Source organism: Barbus barbus (assembly GCF_936440315.1).
Source record: "Barbus barbus genome assembly, chromosome: 10".
Taxonomy (NCBI): domain Eukaryota; kingdom Metazoa; phylum Chordata; class Actinopteri; order Cypriniformes; family Cyprinidae; genus Barbus; species Barbus barbus.
In genome coordinates, this window is record NC_136738.1 from 26,398,902 (window position 1) to 26,417,856 (window position 18,955).

Consider the following 18,955-nt stretch of genomic DNA (forward strand, 5'->3'; position numbering starts at 1 on the left):
GCTGCCTTTTGTAAATTTTATGGGTCTGGCTTCCGGTGTCATCTTCCAGTTATCTTCCGCTCATTTTGCTGCTTGATATTGCACATTGGTGTGTTTTACCATATTATTTTAATGTATAATCTTAAATATGAACACACTGGTTTGTAGTGCAAACAGTTTTTACCATGCTTTGTTAGCGGCTAATGAACCGGAAGTTTGGCACATTCACAGAAAACGTTTAAAAATAAGGGGAGACTTTTTTTCCCCTTAGACTTTTTACAAAACTGCTTCTAAAACTAGGGTTCTGGGATGTGGTATGTAGTATGTAATTAATAAACTATCCAACAAACAAAACATTAATTTAGGTGTTATGATTCAGACAATGGAGTTCAATGGTTATAGAGGTTGGGTACAAAATTAAGACAAAGCAAGTAAACATTTCCTGGTGTTTGTGACCTGTTAAGCTACAAACCATTACAAATAACTTAACCACAATGACTTATTATTATCATCATTTTTTTTCTGTAACACACTAGATGCACTGGTAAAATATAGAGAAGTTTAAGAAAGTCATAGGCCGATCGGTTTGGAACAGGGCGAAGGTAGGTAAATAAAGAGAATTTAAGTGATGTATGTAACTTTCCTTTCTGGTTTGCAGTACCAGTACATGGCAGTGTTGATCTTGGGACATTTTGTCTGTGTACAGTATTGACAGTTCACTAAAAAAGAGACGATAGAACACTCCTCAAGAAAATTAGTTTTCAAATTTTATTCGACGATATTGCTTAACAAGGGAAAATTGCAGCACTTTATCCGGATACTTAAGTAAAAGGCAAGAATTGTGACATACCTTCTGATTACAACAGAAGCAAACAACTACAACTATCAAAACCATTTTCATTTATTTGCAAATGTTTCCCTACTTTTTAAAAAGTCTGTATTCTTGAATGCAGTGTCTTTGTTATATATGCTGAAGTTACTTTCCGTCCCAAACCCTCTTTTGATCATCTTTGGCCCTGCACATTTTTATTTCGCCTTAACCTCACATTAATCTGCATCCCACAAAACAGGAATTAAAAAAACAACACAAAGGATATCTATACAAGGATATACAATAGTACACAAATTAAAGTAAATACCAAATTACTTGTGCAAGAAATTTAAGCCGTAACAACATGGCTGAATTATATGTCTGGGTGTCTGGCCTGGTGTTGTTCATTTTGTGTAGCCTATAAAGCACAATGTGTTTGATTGTAAATTTAGAAAAACTTAAAAATGATTATGTAATGAATGGTAAACCATGTAGAGCAGGATATAATGTGTAAAACATAGCATTACAAAGATTTTCAATTTGCATTTCAAATAAATGATAGACCTCTCTCTTTCAGACACATTAAAACAGTTAAAAGTTTCATTTCATTTGGTAATTTTGTATTTAAATAGTGTCGTAGTTGAGTATTATGCACTGTAAGTGCTTATGTGTTGTTTCTCAGTGGTTACCTGCCAAAAAGAAAAAGAAAAGATTAATAAGTCAGCAATCACTTGATAAACCCTTACCCTCTGCTGGATACCACTGTAAATCACATGGCCCAAGCTATTAGTGTGTATCAAGTTCTTATTAAAACAAGTCCAGACTCCATGTCTAAGAATAGGCATCAAAAACGTCTCGTATTTGGACTAAAGGTAATGATACAATATATATTTACAGTATATAAGCACATACTGTATTGTAAACTTTTACTTGGCAGTATATAAATGTGCGTTATATCTACTATAACAAAATATATGACTTACTTATGATTTGCAGGTGTGCAGTGCTTTTGACTCTCCCTGTGATGAAGCACACTGTGCCACTCATGTCTTCGGATGTTTGTTTGAGAGTGAGCCTATGAATGGTTCCCATTTTCTCCACCACAACATTAGGACCAGGATGCAGCGTCTCCCCGTTCAGGGTCCAGGTAGGTGCCTTGGCCACAGGCAAAGAGACTTCACATTCAAAGCATGCATCTCCAGGAGGCGTCACATCCACATCCTGCAGCTCTCTCACCATTAGGACTGACTGAGCTATTTCAACAAAAGAAGGGCCAAACCATAGGCATGTTAAATTGTCTCAGCTATATACTGTAAATGCAATGTTTTTTTAAAATGATTATTTATTAAAAGAAAAAGAAGCGGTTCCGGTATAACACTACGAATATTTCAAAGTCAATATTTCACAATAAAATTTTTAAAAATCATACTAACGACACGTCATGACATATATGTGCACTGTGTATTATTTGACATTGTTTGAAAATTGTAGATGTTTTTTAATGTATGAAACCAACATAAATATGAATCTGAGATTTCTAAGAGCTTGGCAGATATGTTTTGAATGAGATTTTAGGCTAATTAATGAAATCACCTCACTTTTTGTGGTACTCTGATATATTATTTTGCAGTTATATTAATTCTTCAGCAAGCGTATAGGTACTGTATGTGTAAAAGGGAGACATCGCCATCTGCCAGTTAATTCTAGTAACCACAGTCTGCAGAGAACTTCTGGGGCCTGGTTGAGTGACAGGTGGCTGAGGGTCAATTGAACGGCTAAAGCGGGCCAGAGATTTATTCGTCTAAAGTACTTAGAAATGCACAAATTGCTTTGGTAATTTTGCTATGAAACATGTTAAAAAGCATTTGTATTTGGCGTCGAATAAACGATCGATTATCAAGACAATTAGGTAATTTCTCATGAGATTAGGTGTTGTGAGACAAGGTTTCATAACGCGTTTGGTTTTAATTAAGAACGTCCCACCTAATAGGGAAGTGATTGGTTGGTTTAAGTTGTTGCAACATCCGAGAAGATTATTGTCATTAGACATATAGCATATATTTAAGGTTTTGTTGATATATTATTTGTGTACGTTATGGATGCAGCACTATTGAAATAATGTCCTCAATAATTTGATGATGTTGGTTTATATGCAAGGTTTTGATTCAAAACATTATAATGTAATGTACAAAAGATGGATAAATATTGTTTTGAAATCTTTGCCATAAGCTCTTCCTATAGGTAGGCCCTATTCCTAATTAAAATGTATTAGGCTATAACTTTTACATTAACTTTCCATTTACGTTCCCACAATCAAATGAATGTAATGTCACATCACAGATTTTTTAATACACACACACACACACACACACACACACACACACACACACACACACACACACACACACACACACACACACACACACACACATGCTGGTTTTTGTGGTTTATGGGGACTCTCCATAGGCATAATGGTTTTTATACTGAACAAACTATGTGTGCTATTGCCCTACACCAACCCTACACCTAAACTTAGCCCTCACAGGAAACTTTGTGCATTTTTAGATTTTCAAAAAAAACACCATTTAGTATGTTTTTTAAGCCTTTTGAATTACGGGGACATAGGCAGTGTCCTCATAAACCACCTTCATATTGTAATACCTCTGTCATACCCATGTCATTATACAAATTTGTGTCCTCATAAACCACATAAACATGCACACACACACACATACACACACACACACACACACACACACACACACACACACACGTTTACTTAGCTATCTAAATGGGGACATTCCATAGGCGTTATGGTTTTTATACTGTACAAACTGTATGTGCTATTGTCCTACACCAACCCTACACCTAAATTTAGCCCTCACAGGAGACTTTCTGCATTTTTACAATTTAAAAAAAAAACTTTGTTTAGTTTCTTTTTAAACCCGTTTTACAAATGAGGACGTCCCCAAAGGGAGGTTTTTGGAGATTTTGTCAGGTTTACCTCACTTTTGGGTACAAATTTGTCCCCAAAATATGGTTAAGTAGGTACACACACACACACACACACACACAAACAAACAAATCATGTTTTTTTCATTGTGCATTCCAAGTAATCTCAATCAAACTGCAGTTGTGTTATTTTGATTAGGTAAAAATAACTAAAAAAATACAGCTAACACAACAAAACTTGATAATTAAAAACATGATTTTTTTAAATCATGATAGTTATCTGTTTTGCAAATAATATCTCTACATAATCTCTAAATAATATACACACACAACCCGAATTCTGGAAATGTTGGGACATTTTTTAAATTTGAATAAAATGAAAACTAAAAGACTTTCAAATCACATGAGCCAATATTTTATTCACAATAGAACATAGAGAACATAAATGTTTAAACTGAGAAATTTTACACTTTTATCCACTAAATGAGCTCATTTCAAATTTGATGCCTGCTACAGGTCTCAGTTGGCAAAGTTGGCATGGGAGCAACAAAGGGCTGAAAAAGCAAGAAATGTTGTAAAGAGTCTCTCCAATCTGTGAAAGAGTATGTAAAAAGATTGTGGAATACTTTTAAAAACAACGTTCCTCAACGTCAATTTGCAAAGGCTTTGCAAATCTCATCATCTACAGTGCATAACATCATCAAAAGTTTCAGAGAAACTGGAGAAATCTCTGTGCACATGGGACAAGGCCGAAGACCTTTGTTGGATGCCTGTGGTCTTCGGGCCCTCAGACGACACTGCATTATTCACCCGCATGATTCTGCCATTGACATTACTAAATGGGCCCAGGAATACTTCCAGAAACCACTGTTGGTAAACACAATGCGCTGTGCCATCTGCAGATGCCAACTAAAGCTCTATCATGCAAAAAGGAAACCAAATGTGAACATTATCCAGAAGCGCCGTCGTGTCCTGTGGGCCAAGGCTCATTTAAAATGGACTGTTTCAAAGTGGAAAAGTGTTCTATGGTCAGACGAGTCCAAATTTGACATTCTTGTTGGAAATCACGGACACTGTGTCCTCCGGGCTAAAGAGGAGGGAGAACTTCCAGCGTGTTATCAGCGTTCAGTTCAATAGCCAGCATCTTTGTTGGTATGGGGGTGCATAAGTGCATATGGTATGGGCAGCTTGCATATTTTGGATGACACTATGAATGCTGAAAGGTATATAAAGGTTTTAGAGCAACATATGCTCCCCTCCAGATGACATCTATTTCATGGAGGGCCTTGTGTATTTCAGCAGGACAATACAAAACCACATACTGCAGCTATTACAACATCATGGCTTCGTAGTAGAAGAGTCCCGGTGCTGAATTGGCCTGCCTGCAGTCCAGATCTTTCACCTATAAAGAACATTTGGTTCATCCTTAAACGAAAAATACATCAAAGAAGACCACAAATTTGCAGCTCGAAACCTATATCAGACAAGAATGGGAACAAATTCCAACACCAAAACTCCAGAAACTCATAACCTCGATGCCCAGATGTATTCAAACTGTTTTAAAAAGAAGAGATGCTACACCATGGTAAACATGCCCCCATCCCAACTATTTTGAGTGCCGTAGCAGGCATCAAATTTGAAATGAGCTCATTTTGTGCATGAAATTGTAGAATTTCTCAGTTTAAACATTTGTCATGTTATATATGTTCTATTGTGAATAAAATATTGGCTCATGTGATTTGAAATTCTTTTAGTTTTCAACCGCCTCACCTTCAACAGTTAGTTTTGCTGAAGATGTGTAGTTTCCAACTTGGACACTGTAGGTGCCCTCATCTTCTAGAAACACCTGCTCAATCACAAGTTTTCGATAGCACCCTTCACTGCAGATCTCAAAGCGCTCTGAGGGCAGGATGACATTCGGTCCCTTATACCAGCGAATGCTGCAACGAGGATTGGTCACAGTGCAGTCCATTATGACGCGGGTTTTTTCCAGAGCAGTCTTGTCCTGAAGTGGTTTCGCAATGTTTGCTGGTAGTGCTGTAGAAATGAAAAGTTGTAGTTTTAAGTCAATTTTAAGTTAATTCTTGACAGTGCAGTAATTGATTAAAGAACCAAAAATATAGAAGAAACAGTGATTGGAAAACTTTTTTTTTTTTTTGGCTGTTGGTCATTGCTGCTTTCTCACTCGTTGGGAAAGTGTAAATATCCAACGTCTGGTTGGCCACATTTCAAACCAGTTTGAAATGTCATAGCATCTGTGACTTGTCATCAAAGGGGGTGACTAGCTTTGGATTTGTAGTGAATGCTTGACTTAAACTAAATACAGACCTTCCACCTCAAGGTAAGCTGTAGTCTCAACATTCTTGGCAAAAAACTTGATCTCTCCAGAATCGTCTTCTTTAACATTGCATATGAGGAGGAAGTGCTTTGTCCCTAAGTAGGAAAAAAATGGTACAGAAAATTTATGATCAGATAATGATTTAAATATTTTCTGGTTAATTTTTGGAAGAGGGTAAAGTTGAGTAACAGGTGCAAGAATAACCTTCCTGACGGATCTTAATGGTGCTGGTTGGTTTTATCTTCTCTCCATTCTTAAACCACTCTCCGGGCACATCGTCCAGGGACATTTCACACATGAACACTGCATTCTGACCTTCTTGAATATTCAGATCCTCTAAGCTTTGTAGTATCTCAAGCTCCCTCTCTGTTGAAATGTTAATAAACATAAAAAGGCATTGCCTAATTTTATAATGTAGGCTGCTCATTTAAAACAAAGCAAGGGTAAATGCTTCCAATTTTGTTAACTTCACCTCTATACCAGTAGATGGCAATGCTATACTTAGAGTGAATTACTTCAGCAGTGTGATTAAGATTTAAGATTTAGTTTTAAATAGTGCTGTCAAACAATTAATCGCATCCAAAATAAAAGTTTTTGTTTACATAATCTATGAGTGTGTGCTGTGTATATTTATTTGGTATAAATAAATACACAATCAATTATTTAAATAATCAGGAAAGTATATAATCTGCAGGTTAATGTAGTGATAATCTAACAGACTTTCTGTTCTCACCATAGATATCCACTGAACAGAATGTTGTGGCATCACCGGCATCACACACATATAAACCAGAGTCTCCCAGCTCACACTTCAGTATCTGTAGGAAACACTTTCTTCCCATTGAGTAAATGCGATGATTTTTTCCTGGTTTAAGCTGAACTTCATTCTGAAAGAAGAAGACATCCCCCCTTCATTTTGATGAATTTGTTTCACATGATTATTAGCAGTTATTGGCTTGGGACTTTTTTATGATTTTTAATTTACAGCAACAAGATTTTTGTTTTCTGAGGATGTCATGTAATTTGACCTTTGTCCACTTGACGTCCACTTTGTGGTGTGAGAGCTCACATTCAAGGGTCACACCAGATCCTTCTGGTTGCCTGATATCCTCGAGCTTTTTCAGAATTGATACTGGAATTTCTGAGGAAGCAAAGGAGTCTTGTCAGCCTTTGTCGCGGAACATTTCTTTTGACATGAAATCGTGTTAGATATACATAATTTATTAGGCAAAATCAGGAGCAAAAACATTTTGATCAAATTTGAAAGGGTATGATCTTCATAGCCAGTTAATATTTCTTATTATTTTTAACAATTTACCTCTGGTTGCCCTGTTTGACTTTTTGAGATCACATGCGTCAGCTGTGTACATATCAATCTGTCGAGTACAACAGGAGCTTATCGTTTAACCATACCTCAGCTTTGTGCCTAGAGGACTTTGAGATGAGTCCTTTGTTGTTGTGGCGTTTACACGTTATTGTCATCCTCTGTGACAGCTCTGTGACTCCAAAGAATAAGCCCTATTGAGTGACTTGGCATAGAAGAGATTGCCTTACACCGGCACCTTAGGCTTGTGAATGTTTGAAATGTTTCAGTAGCTGTAGTCTGGTCATGTGATCCATATATTTTTATATGTGTAACCTGACACATGGTAAGAGCAGTAGCAAAGCTGTCTGTCCATGCCATTGTACTGTCATCAGCATTTGAAATTTAACCAGTTTGAGACTTACATCATTGCTCTGGACCGTCTTACCTCCTATGACTTCTTGATCGTAGGCAAATACCACCCCTTATATGTTAATTGTTGCCAAAGCAATTAAGAAACAAGATACAGATTATTTCAAGCCTGTATACCTTGGTGCTAATAGTTAATATGAGTATATGCATTACCTTCATAGGTTATTTAAGGATTTTGGATATGTTTTTCAGATCATTTTGGGTGCCCATTTTTGTACGGTAGGGTGTTGGAGAGAAGGTGTGTGGTTAAAGGGATACAGGTGGTTTAAATCAGTGGCTAAATCTTACAGAACTGCTAAATCACTTTAGCATTTGTGTCATTTCTGCACAACTAGTTCACAAACAGGTTTTCTAAACTGACAATAAATAACCCTTCAAAATACGAGTTGTCCTGCCCTGAACTCATGTCATCAGTTGAACCTGGAGTTGATGTCAGGCAGCTTAAACAAAGTAATGTTTAAAGGTGCCACACAGCCAAATAGAAGTCAGCCTATCAATTACATACTTTTAGTTGTCCTTCCACTTTAAACTAGGAAGTATTTTAACACTGAATCCCAGATGAGTATTTTAAATCTAAATTTCCAATTTATGTGTCTAAAAAATCCTTGAAAGATGAATTTACTTGAGAAGTAACTCTGCATAAGATATTAAAGAGGTCATGAATTGCATTTTTTAAAAGTATGTTCTCTGATTTTTTACATCAAAAACATAATTTAGTTATAATTAGTTAAAAATAAATCCAAAATAAAAGTGAACACGCTAACATCGTCTTACTGGCAAGATCTGGAGATTCCTTAAAAATAATGTTCATCCATGGTTTTGTAACATTACACTGTGTCTACATTATGACTGGCTCAATGCAATGCGACTAAAGGTGATAGAACCCACTGTAATCAGTGATTCTATCTACACTGGATGCGGAAAGTGCTCACGTCAGAAATAGAACGAGGCACCAGTTTGCTGTCTGGGATTTGCCACATTGTGCTGTCTGGTGCAATCGGTGTCTAGTGTAAACAGAATAACAGATTGTAAAGGGTTCTGTTGTCTTTAGTCACATAGAGTCACGCTGCTTACACCCAGTGTAGATGCGGTGTTAGGATCACAAGGAGGGCAATGACTGGGTTTTTTTTTCTCAATGAAGTTTTGTTTAGTTTTTGGAGAGGCGGTTTTGGACTAACAAGGAAGATTTGAGTTCTGAAATCTTACAGGATGTTTTTATAGTACAATGAGCTCTTGTATGTCAAAAGATCAAGGAAAATATTATTTCTCAAATTCATGACCCCTTTAAAAGGGTAATATAATGCAATTTCAAGTTTTCCTTTCTCTTTGGAGTGTTACAAGCTGTTTGTGCATAGATAAGATCCCTGAAGGTGCAAAGACAAAAGTCTCAAAACATAAAAAAAATATTCTTTATAAAAGTTAAAACTCGACCACGCCCACCTAAAATGGCTCATTTAAACACACCCCCACATATCTACGTCACTGTGTGGGAAGATTTGCAAAACACCGCCAAAATGTTTACACAAAGAAAGAAGGCGGAACTATTATTCTCGCTGTAGTATTGTTGCGTCATGTCATGGAGACGCTGTGTTTCCTTGTGAAAGTACTTTGTTTGGGCTTCCAAAAGAGGACACAACTAGAAATCAGTGGTTAAGTTGTATTTACAACACTGTTCCAGAACAGTTCAACCCAAATATTAGAGTGTGTGCAGCGCATTTTACGGAGGACTATTTCCTGAACCTGGGAGTAGCCTGCCAGCTGTGCACAAAGGCTGTTTCTATAAAGTGGGGCAATTCCAACTATGCAAGGACAGTCTGACACTTCTGACTCACAGCCTGTAAGTATGTTCTCTTATTTAAAGAATTTGCCACTGACGATTCAAATGCGAGTTTTGAGCAGTGTAGAGCAGTGCTTGTTGTTTGTCGTTTCTCCGATCACAAATGCAGACATGGTAATGTTTACTCGGCGCGATAAGTCATTCTAATCAGTAATTATGTCCCCACTGGATGCAACAAATGCCTTGTTTATAATGGGTTTTATTGCTTTTGTGTCGTCACGCTGGGACATGCCATCACAATACGGTAAGGGGCGTAACATTTCCGTCTCACGCTTGAGGTATTCGGCCAATCACAACGCACTGAATAGCTGGCCAATCAGAGCAAGCCTCGCTTCTCCAAACAATGACTTTGTAAAAATCAACGCATTTCAGAAAGGCAGGGCATAGAGGAGCAACAATGTACAGCATGTGGAAAATAATGTGTTTTTTGAACCTTAAACCTTAAATATTTGAGATCGATGTATGATAGGTGAGTGTGTGGAAGTCCTGCCCGATGTACTGTATTATTCTACCACATAGACTAGCCGTTTATGATCTGTGCGACTTTGCCAATGTGGATTTTTATTTATTTATTTATTTATTTTTTCTGCGACTAATAAAATTTTAGTCGACCAAGCCCTAATTTAAACAATATTAAAAACCATATAAGTTGTCATTTTTTGTAGTGAATAAAATTACAGTACATCATGTATAAAGGGATAGATCACCCTGGTGTTATTCTAAAGCAGTATGCACCTCTTTCTTTTTCAGACCACGAAAGGAAAACTTTCGTGGTCTGAAAAACTTTCTGCTCAGGCTTATCCACATAATGACATAAATCATGATAAATCAAGATTAATAAAAACCCTACACAAACCACAACACCTAGAAAAAAAAAAAGTATCTGTGTACTTCCTACTCTGAGGTATCTCCAGGCCCGAACTGCAGTTGTCAGATGACAGTCAGAATGAAAGCTGATGATGTGAATATGGAAACTAATTTTGTTGTTGCTACAACTGGAACACAACAAATATATTTACTACAGAGAAGAAAGAACAAGTTGCATGGGATCATTTTGTGATCAAGTTTGTAGCTGGTTGCTTTTCACTGCCATTACAGTATGAAAACATTTTTGAACGTTTCTCCTTTTGTGGGCATACAGCATTAGAACAACACCTGGTAAATAATCTAAGTAATGACTTAACTTTCCTTTTGGGGTGAGCTGCCCCTTTATGTTTCTGCTATAAAAAATAGTTGTTGTTTTTTTTAATTTGCACAATACCTTTAACTTCCAATCTTGCTAGTGATCTGATGTTCTCAACAGAGAATATGTAGGTGCCAGTGTCATCCAAGGTCAGGTTGGAGATGGTTAGGCTGTGTACTCGTCCTTTTGCAGTCATACGCAAGCGGTTGTTGTTTTTGAGAATGTGCCCATCCTTCTGCCACGCACCATCCACATTGCCATGTGATAGCTCCGCCTCAAAAGAAGCCGTCTCTCGTTCGTAAGTCTGGATCTCAGTTAGTTCTTTCAGAATCTTGATTTTTCTTGCTGCGTGAGAAGCACAGGTTGTTAAAGGCAAAAAAAGTATTTTTCAATGGTGATGCAATTTGATATCAGAGAATTGTTTGGAAGAGAAAGAGAGATTAAGATGAAAGCTAAAGGTAATAAAGAGAAAAAATAGAGCAACAGTTGTTGAATTAGTTGGCACGGTTTTGTCCGCTTGGTGTTAGCAATACACTAAATCCTGCCTTCAATCAGGGCTATGCCAACATTTTTTTTTTAAGTTTTCCAAAACAGACAGGCAGACAGGCATTCCCCGTGGAAAAGAGGGGTTTATTTTAGAGAGTTGGTGACACCACCCTAGATTTTGAAGGCCAGTGCATAAATTTAGCTGCAATGAAAACAGATCCAGATTCATAGTTGCTGCCAGGAACAGCCAAAGTGCAGACTTTCTCTCATCACTTGCTCATTTGTGAAATTAATGTACATCATTGGTAATTAATTGCTTGTTTTCTAAAGAGTAAATACATTTTGTCTTAAAGTTACTTTGAGAGATATTGAAGATCTTGTATGGTAGGTTTGAAATAAGACTGGCTAATAAGTGTATTGAAGGCAATGGAAATCAGTTGTGAGTACAGCCACATGAAACTTTTATCCTCCTCTCATAATATCTGTGTTTCACAGGCAACTAAGAGGAATTAAAAGGTTACTTAGGCAGGACCTTTTACCAGCTCTTGATCCAGTTCTCAGCATGCTTAATAAAATTATCATAACTCTTCTGATCTAATGTCAATACAGAAAGCTGTTGCCCAGGACTCAGTGAGTAGTTTGCCAGTCACCTGTTTGCTGCTGTCAAACCGTGGAACAAGTGTCACTAAAGTAGCTGCCTTCTGCTCGCATTACTCTTGGTCACCTGATTCAGTTTGTTTAAGACAACAACATCGCAACGGGCAGTAATGAGGGACCATCACCATAAAGAAATGCTAACAACAGCACATAGTGAGAAAGAAAGCAGCAGTGCAGACTTACGTTCCACGGTGAGTTTGGCTTGTGTGCGGTCATGAAGTGTTTCACAGCTGTAGATGCCTCTGTCTGAAAGGGTGAGTTTGTGGATTGTTAGAGAACGTTTTTGGCGATTCTGCTTCAGGGTGAATTTGGACCCTGGATGTATAACCACTCCTTGTCTCATCCACTGCACCTCTGCAGTCTCAAGGCTGACCTCCACCTCAAGTGTTGCCTCACCAAACTCTTCTGCAACCACTGGGTCCATGCTCTTTGTGAAAAGCACCTGTGCCTCTGAATACAGATAAGGTTAAATGATAAGATATTTTCCCATAGCATTTTAACACTTTAGAAAAGTCTTTCTATTTGAAAACCAATGAGCAGAGCCAATGAGAATGACATTATTTAATGTGCTTGGAGTATAGCTCCTCATTCTACATTGCGATGTGCTGTAGTAACACTTGTCTCTGTCAGTTAAGAGTGGAATTCTAACTGGAGAAGCTGTTAAGCACAAGCCATCATAAGCACCTTTTCAACAATTCAGGCATGTCTGAAAGGGTCATTATTAAACTCAAACATGTTGACATGGCATTAAAGACTTGGGCCCGTATTCATGAAAAATCTTCGAATTTTGTTACTAGGAGCAACTCTTAGCACTAAGAAAATTCTTAGAAATGTGGGTGTTTCCTCTTAAAATTAAAGAAAAGATCCTAGTAAAGAAAAAAAGTCATTCAGAAAGTATCTTAACCCTTAAAAGAGGTCTTAAAGTCCAAAATTGTTAGGAGTACGGACGAGGACTTTTAAGCGGCTTAAGAGTTTATTTAGCAGTGGAGAAAATGGACCAAACATGAAGAGGGAGAAGAAATGTTGCACACAAGGCATGACAGTGATGTAATAATACGCTACACATTATCATGTTTGTGACCGATCTTATTAAAGACATGCTAACATCTCCGACACCGTGCTGAAATGCCATAGTGCCAGAAATGGACAAATCACTACATTAACATATTTGGTCTGTTACAGCACTTATTATGTCGTTGTTCGTTTCCTATAAAATACGTTAAGTATGACAGCGTGGTAAATAAAAAATAAAGAATATATATACATATATAATATGTGTGTGTGTGTGTGTGTGTGTGTGTGTGAGAGAGAGTACGGTAAAACAGGCAAAATTACGCCTGTAATTTCAAATTGAAGGCTTATAATAAACCCTAGTCTTAAAAGCGCTCTTTTATTTCCTTCTTGGACAACCAACCAATCACAGTCTTCAAAAGACTGTGCCATAGCTAGCAACGGGGTCAGCCCCGCCTCCTCACTAAGAGAAAAGTGTTTGTCTTTTCCTTGCTCAGAGTTGCTCTCAAATTGGTCCTGAATCACTTTTAAGCTAAGACTCCGTCTAATTTTTAAGATAAATTAGGAGCTCTCTAAAAGGATTCTTAGAATCTTTAGGAATGCGGGCCCTGCACTGGCTCCTAAAATATACAATTTTCTGCATTCCAAATATTATTTTGAAGACAATTGTAGAAAAATACCCATTAGTTAATTGGTTACTGCATAGGTTGATACTAAGAATACATGTTCATAAATCACATTCTGATTGATTTGTAAGCAATCGAAAATCAAGTAGAGAAGTCAAATAAAAATGGATGGTATTCTACCTTGGACCTGTAGGATAGCTCTGGAAATCACACCTTCAGCCTCGGCTGTCAACTTGCAGCTATCTGAGACTTGGCAGTTGTTTATATGCAGCATGTGGCATAATCCATTACTTGAGATGTTGAACTTCTCATTTGATGAAATTGGCTGGCCATTCTTAAACCAGGCCAACTTTGCATCCTCTGGAGATACCACACACTTAAATGTTGCGTCTTCTCCTTCCATGACAGTTATGTTGTGTAGCTCTGCAATAAACTCCACAATGCGAGGAACTTGGGACAAGAAGAGAAGGAAATTGGCACTAAATTAATATGAGATTCATTCATAATTTCAGGTCAAGCTTTATGTAGATTAACGGAAGTCTTTTGGTAGAATTTAACTTACTGTTCACCACTACAGTTGCTGATGTCCTTTCATCTTTAGATTCACAAGCATACTCTCCTGCATCATCTTCTGTGACATCATGTATTGTCAGGCTTCGCACTCGACCCTCAGCTCTGATTGTAAAATGTCTGTTTGGTGCAATCTCTTGGCTGCCCTTAAGCCACTGAACATCTCCTTTTGACTTGTACAGTTCACATTTTAAAACCACATCACTACCTTTGAGTCCCACTACGTTTTCTAGTGGTTTGGAGAATTTCACCTTCATTGCTGATTAGGATACAATGTAGACAACATTTTACTAGAGATCTTTTATAAGCAGTCACATATAACACTTTGTAGAGTTGTAAAATTTCACAACCCATTCCCTGGTCTTACCTTTAACATGGACACTGAAATGCATTTCGTCAGATCCCACATGACACATGTATTCTCCAGTATCACTTCTCTTAAGTGGGTTAATAGTGAGGTAGTGGGTGTTACCATCACTTGTTGTGTGGAAACGATCACCTCTAACTGGATCACGGCCTCTCTGCCATTTAAGTGGGGCATTGACCCTGTTAACAGTGGCACGTAGTGTCACACTGTCTTCTTCATAGGCTGAAATATTTGTTCTTTCATCCTTTTTGATGAATTTGAATGGTGGTTCTATGGAAAAAAAAAATTACTGATTGTATGCACAGTGTTTTAACTGACACGTTTGAAATGGTGTTTTCTTGGCTATGCTACTGGTAAATTTACCTTGAACTGTTAGTTTAGTTATCATCTTGTCATCAATGGCATCGCAAAGATACTCTCCAGAGTCGGATGTCTGAAGTCCTGATATCACAAGCTTTCTCGTTGTGTCTCTGCTTTCAATGTGTGTCCGTGAATCCTCTTGCAGTAAACGCCCATTGAAGTACCACTGGACTATAGCATTTACTCGAGATACCTCACATTCCAGGAACAGCTCATCTCCTGCCATTAAAATGTGGTGTTCAGGCTTCTCTGAATTTCCAACAATGGACACTGGAGCCTCTGAGCAAAAATAATTAGTTATTTTTTAAAGTACACTGTCAAAAATATTTGTGCAAAAATCTTGGTGAATGAAGTGTTTTTCATTGTTTACATTGCCTTTTAACAAGCAGTACCTTCTACTGTAACACTGAAGACGACTTTATCATCTTGTGCATCACATATGTACTCCCCTGAGTCCTTCAACTCGGCGCTCAGGACAATCAGGGATCTGAATGTCCCTTCCTCTTCACAGATGAAATGCTCATTTCCCTCAATCTTCTCATTGTCTTTAAGCCACCTGACCACCCCATTTGGTCTTGAGATCTCACATTTTAACACAATGGCATCAGATACTACAAATCTGCGTTTTGTTTCTATGTCAGCATTCCGCATAATTTTTAGTGGTGGATCTAGAAGAAAGAGGGTAAAATCTTAGTTAGTTGCAGTGATGGATTCTTCAAAGCATTTTAATCTGCTTATCACAGAAATGTACCTTTGATTTTCACTAGGAAATCCATCACATCATCTCTAGCATCGCAGATATATTGCCCTGCATCTTCAAGAGCTGCAGAGTGAATGGTTAATTGTCGACTTGTGCCATCCTCTGTGATAGTTATGTTGCTGTTCTCCTCAATCTCTTCTGCATCCTTCTTCCAACTAACTTCAGCATTTGGTCTAGAAACTTCACATTCAAGAACCACAATGTCTCCAACAAGTTTCTCTACTCCGTAGGCCATTTTCCTTGGCCGAATAAATCTAACTGGTGGCTCTGCGTGAAGAAATAAAGTCATTATAGACAGTGAGAACTGAAGCTGTTTTATTATTATTATTATGGATTATTAAATAGAGGGTCTTTGACACACCTGCGATGTTTACAAAGAAGGTCACTGAGTCATCAGCAGTGTCACAGACATATTCTGCAGAGTCTTTGACGGTAGGTTTTGGGATAATAAGTCTCCTATAGACACCATCAACCTCCAGAATTAGGCTGTCACTCTCCTCCACTTCAAGTCCATCTCGATACCAACGTACAGTGGCGTTTGGTCTAGAGATTTCACAGCTCAGGACCATCCTCTCAGAAGTCTGTTGGCAAAGTTCCATTTGGGACTGGCTTGGAGAAACTATGCGCACCAGTGGTTCTGTAGGGAAACATGATAAACACCTTATTTACTTTTTGAACGCCTGTTCCTGCAAATTCATCAATTTCATTTTTAGCATTCCAAGATAAAAAAAAAAAGTCTTCGTAATCTGTTAGCCAACTGAATATCTTGATCTGATCTGCTGCAACAACTTTCCCTCTGGCTGATATCAGAAATCTCTACATGTAATATATTTTGGGATTGGCAAAGGACCTAAAGATGGGAATCGAACTCGGGTCGCTGTGAGCACAGTTGTGTTATATGTCGGCGCACTAACCAATAAGATATCGGCACTGACACATGCAATACATTTTAAACCTAAATTTTATACCTTTAATGTTTAGATTGAAGAATATTGAATCATCAGCTGTGTCACAGACATATTCTCCGGAGTCCTCAACACCACTGCGCAGAATTTTTAGTCGTCTGTACGGGCCCTCTGACTTTAGCTTTATGTTTTCACTCTCCTGTAGTTTCTGTCCATCCTTGAACCATGTCACCTTTCCATTTGGCCGTGAAAGCTCACAGCTGAGGACAATTTCTTCGGGAACATAGCGATCAAGGTGGACATCTTCCTTAGGATATACAATCATCACTGGAGGTTCTGTGAAACAAAAGAAAATAGTTACACAGCATTGTAAATGTGATCAGATTTTGAGTTGTTGGTATGAATATAGACATATTTACTCACCTCTTACGTTAACTTTAAATGTTAATGCACTATCTCCAGCACGACAGGTGTACGTCCCAAAATCTGAGAGTTGAGCTGACAGGACGATCAGTCTTCGTATAATATTTTCTGCCTCTATGAGAACGTTGTCACTTGGCTTTAGCTCTACTCCATCCTTGTACCATTGTGCAGTAGCATCTGACCTGGACACTTGACAGCAAAGGAGTAGATTGTCTTGTTCCACAATATTTCTGTGCAGATCATCTTCTGCTACATAGGCAAATGTCACAGGAGGTGCTGCAATGAAAAGGAAATGGACCTTAGTTTTATGTTGTGCTGCATTTAATTTGTCACACAAGTATGACGTGAAGCATGCAATTCAAGCACTGATGATGATTGCATGGGCAGCCCTTTAAAACGTTCTCCACTCTAAAAGCCAAATGTAAAACAAATACAGTTAATGAAAGCTTTGTGAGAATGAAGTGCTGTTAAGCACAGATAATACAGGTTACATGCTTGCCCAGCATACATGGTTTCTTTAAAAATAAAGAGAAATAAGATGCTGGTTAAATAGCATTTAAGAATAGTAGTAGTTGGTGGAAATGCTGCAAACAAACTTGTGAAGCTTCAGATATATTCCTGCATTAGGGAAATGGTTAAGGAGCCCATAAAGCAGCAAGAATGGATCTGTTGAAAGGTAGAGAAGAATGCTTTCACCCAATGAAAACGGAACTCTACAAAAGGATGTATTTGTTAGTTATATAACAGAATACTTTGGATATTTGTGTCACCTTTAACATCCACAAAAAATTCGCTGATATCATCAGCAGTATTACAGCTGTAAAACCCAGAGTGGGATACATTTGCTGATTGGATAACCAGTGTCCTCATGGTGTGCTGTGATTGGATGTAAACCCCAGATTGAGGTAGGAGCTGTAATCCATCCTTGTACCATTGGACCAGGACTGTAGGATCAGATATCTCACATTGGAGAATAATTGGCCAGCCTGCTTCAACGGACTTGTTCTTCTCAATCTCAGGAACAGCTGAGAACATCGCTGGTGGAGCTAAGAGGATTTTTGTTCAGTCAAATTCATAGAATTACCAAAAAGCCTTTCTGAGAAAGATATGAAAACTAATGAAATGAAATTATGAAAAAGATTAAAACTTACTTATGGCTAATGAATGAGACATTTTGCTGATTCCAAGTGTATATCATGAATTTGTATCTCATGTTATTTGCTACTGTATTTCTGAAGCGTTTTTTTCTGAGCAAATAAGTTAATGAGCATGTCTTTATTAGGTGACATTATCTAATAAGTGATTCGGAAGATGTTCAAAAACCTTTATAATCCTTTTTACAGTTTGTATCAGCAAAAGTGGCGAGGAGATCATTTTAGTGATTAACAAGAGGGTCTTTGATTGTTTGGTTATGAATGTTTAATTTGTTAAACTCTGATAAGGGCAAACAGCATTTAGTGGATGAAGCGTTATTTGACACATTGTTAGTGGTTTTGAGAAAGTATGTAGACTCAAAATCACCTGCAACATCCACCTTGAATGCTATGCGATCATCTACAGCCTCACAGCTGTACACGCCTGAGTTTTTGAGCTCAGCTGATTGGATGATCATTCTCCTCATAGAGCCCTCTGACTGGATGTCAAGTCCACTGTCTTGTAGGAGTTCGACTCCATCTTTGAGCCAGGAAACTTGGGCGGTAGGGTCTGAGATTTCACACTGAAGTATAATGGGACAGCCTGCTTCGATAAACTTGTTCCTCGCAATTTCTGGAAGTGCTGAGAACCTAACAGGGTGTGCTATGAAAATTTGGAAAATTAAAAAAAGGTAGATTATTGACAAATTAATTTTCGCCAAAAAACATGAATTTACAAATCTTTCAAAAGACAATTAGGCAGTCTTAACCTACAAATGTGTTAGTCACAGGGTGTGCTATTACGTTATCAAGAAGTGAGAG

General features: G+C 37.8%; 1 protein-coding gene across 1 annotated transcript in view; it reads right to left on the minus strand.

Annotated features, from left to right (window-relative positions):
• Positions 1–726: 726 nt before the first annotated feature.
• The window catches only part of LOC306875654 (obscurin-like), a gene marked incomplete at its 5' end in the record, with an annotated part of 31,566 nt that continues 13,337 nt past the window's right edge, over positions 727–18,955 (minus strand). Inside the window, 20 exons of the mRNA XM_079426338.1 lie at positions 727–1,479; positions 1,774–2,043; positions 5,513–5,779; positions 6,071–6,175; positions 6,285–6,446; positions 6,814–6,967; positions 7,109–7,221; positions 10,914–11,180; positions 12,162–12,428; positions 13,796–14,065; positions 14,178–14,444; positions 14,553–14,822; positions 14,916–15,191; positions 15,305–15,580; positions 15,664–15,939; positions 16,034–16,309; positions 16,641–16,913; positions 17,001–17,276; positions 17,966–18,046; positions 18,522–18,797. Of these exons, the coding sequence (XP_079282464.1) occupies positions 1,469–1,479; positions 1,774–2,043; positions 5,513–5,779; positions 6,071–6,175; positions 6,285–6,446; positions 6,814–6,967; positions 7,109–7,221; positions 10,914–11,180; positions 12,162–12,428; positions 13,796–14,065; positions 14,178–14,444; positions 14,553–14,822; positions 14,916–15,191; positions 15,305–15,580; positions 15,664–15,939; positions 16,034–16,309; positions 16,641–16,913; positions 17,001–17,276; positions 17,966–18,046; positions 18,522–18,797 (4,433 nt within the window). The 3' untranslated portion in view covers positions 727–1,468. The remainder of the gene's footprint in view (positions 1,480–1,773; positions 2,044–5,512; positions 5,780–6,070; positions 6,176–6,284; positions 6,447–6,813; positions 6,968–7,108; positions 7,222–10,913; positions 11,181–12,161; positions 12,429–13,795; positions 14,066–14,177; positions 14,445–14,552; positions 14,823–14,915; positions 15,192–15,304; positions 15,581–15,663; positions 15,940–16,033; positions 16,310–16,640; positions 16,914–17,000; positions 17,277–17,965; positions 18,047–18,521; positions 18,798–18,955) is intronic.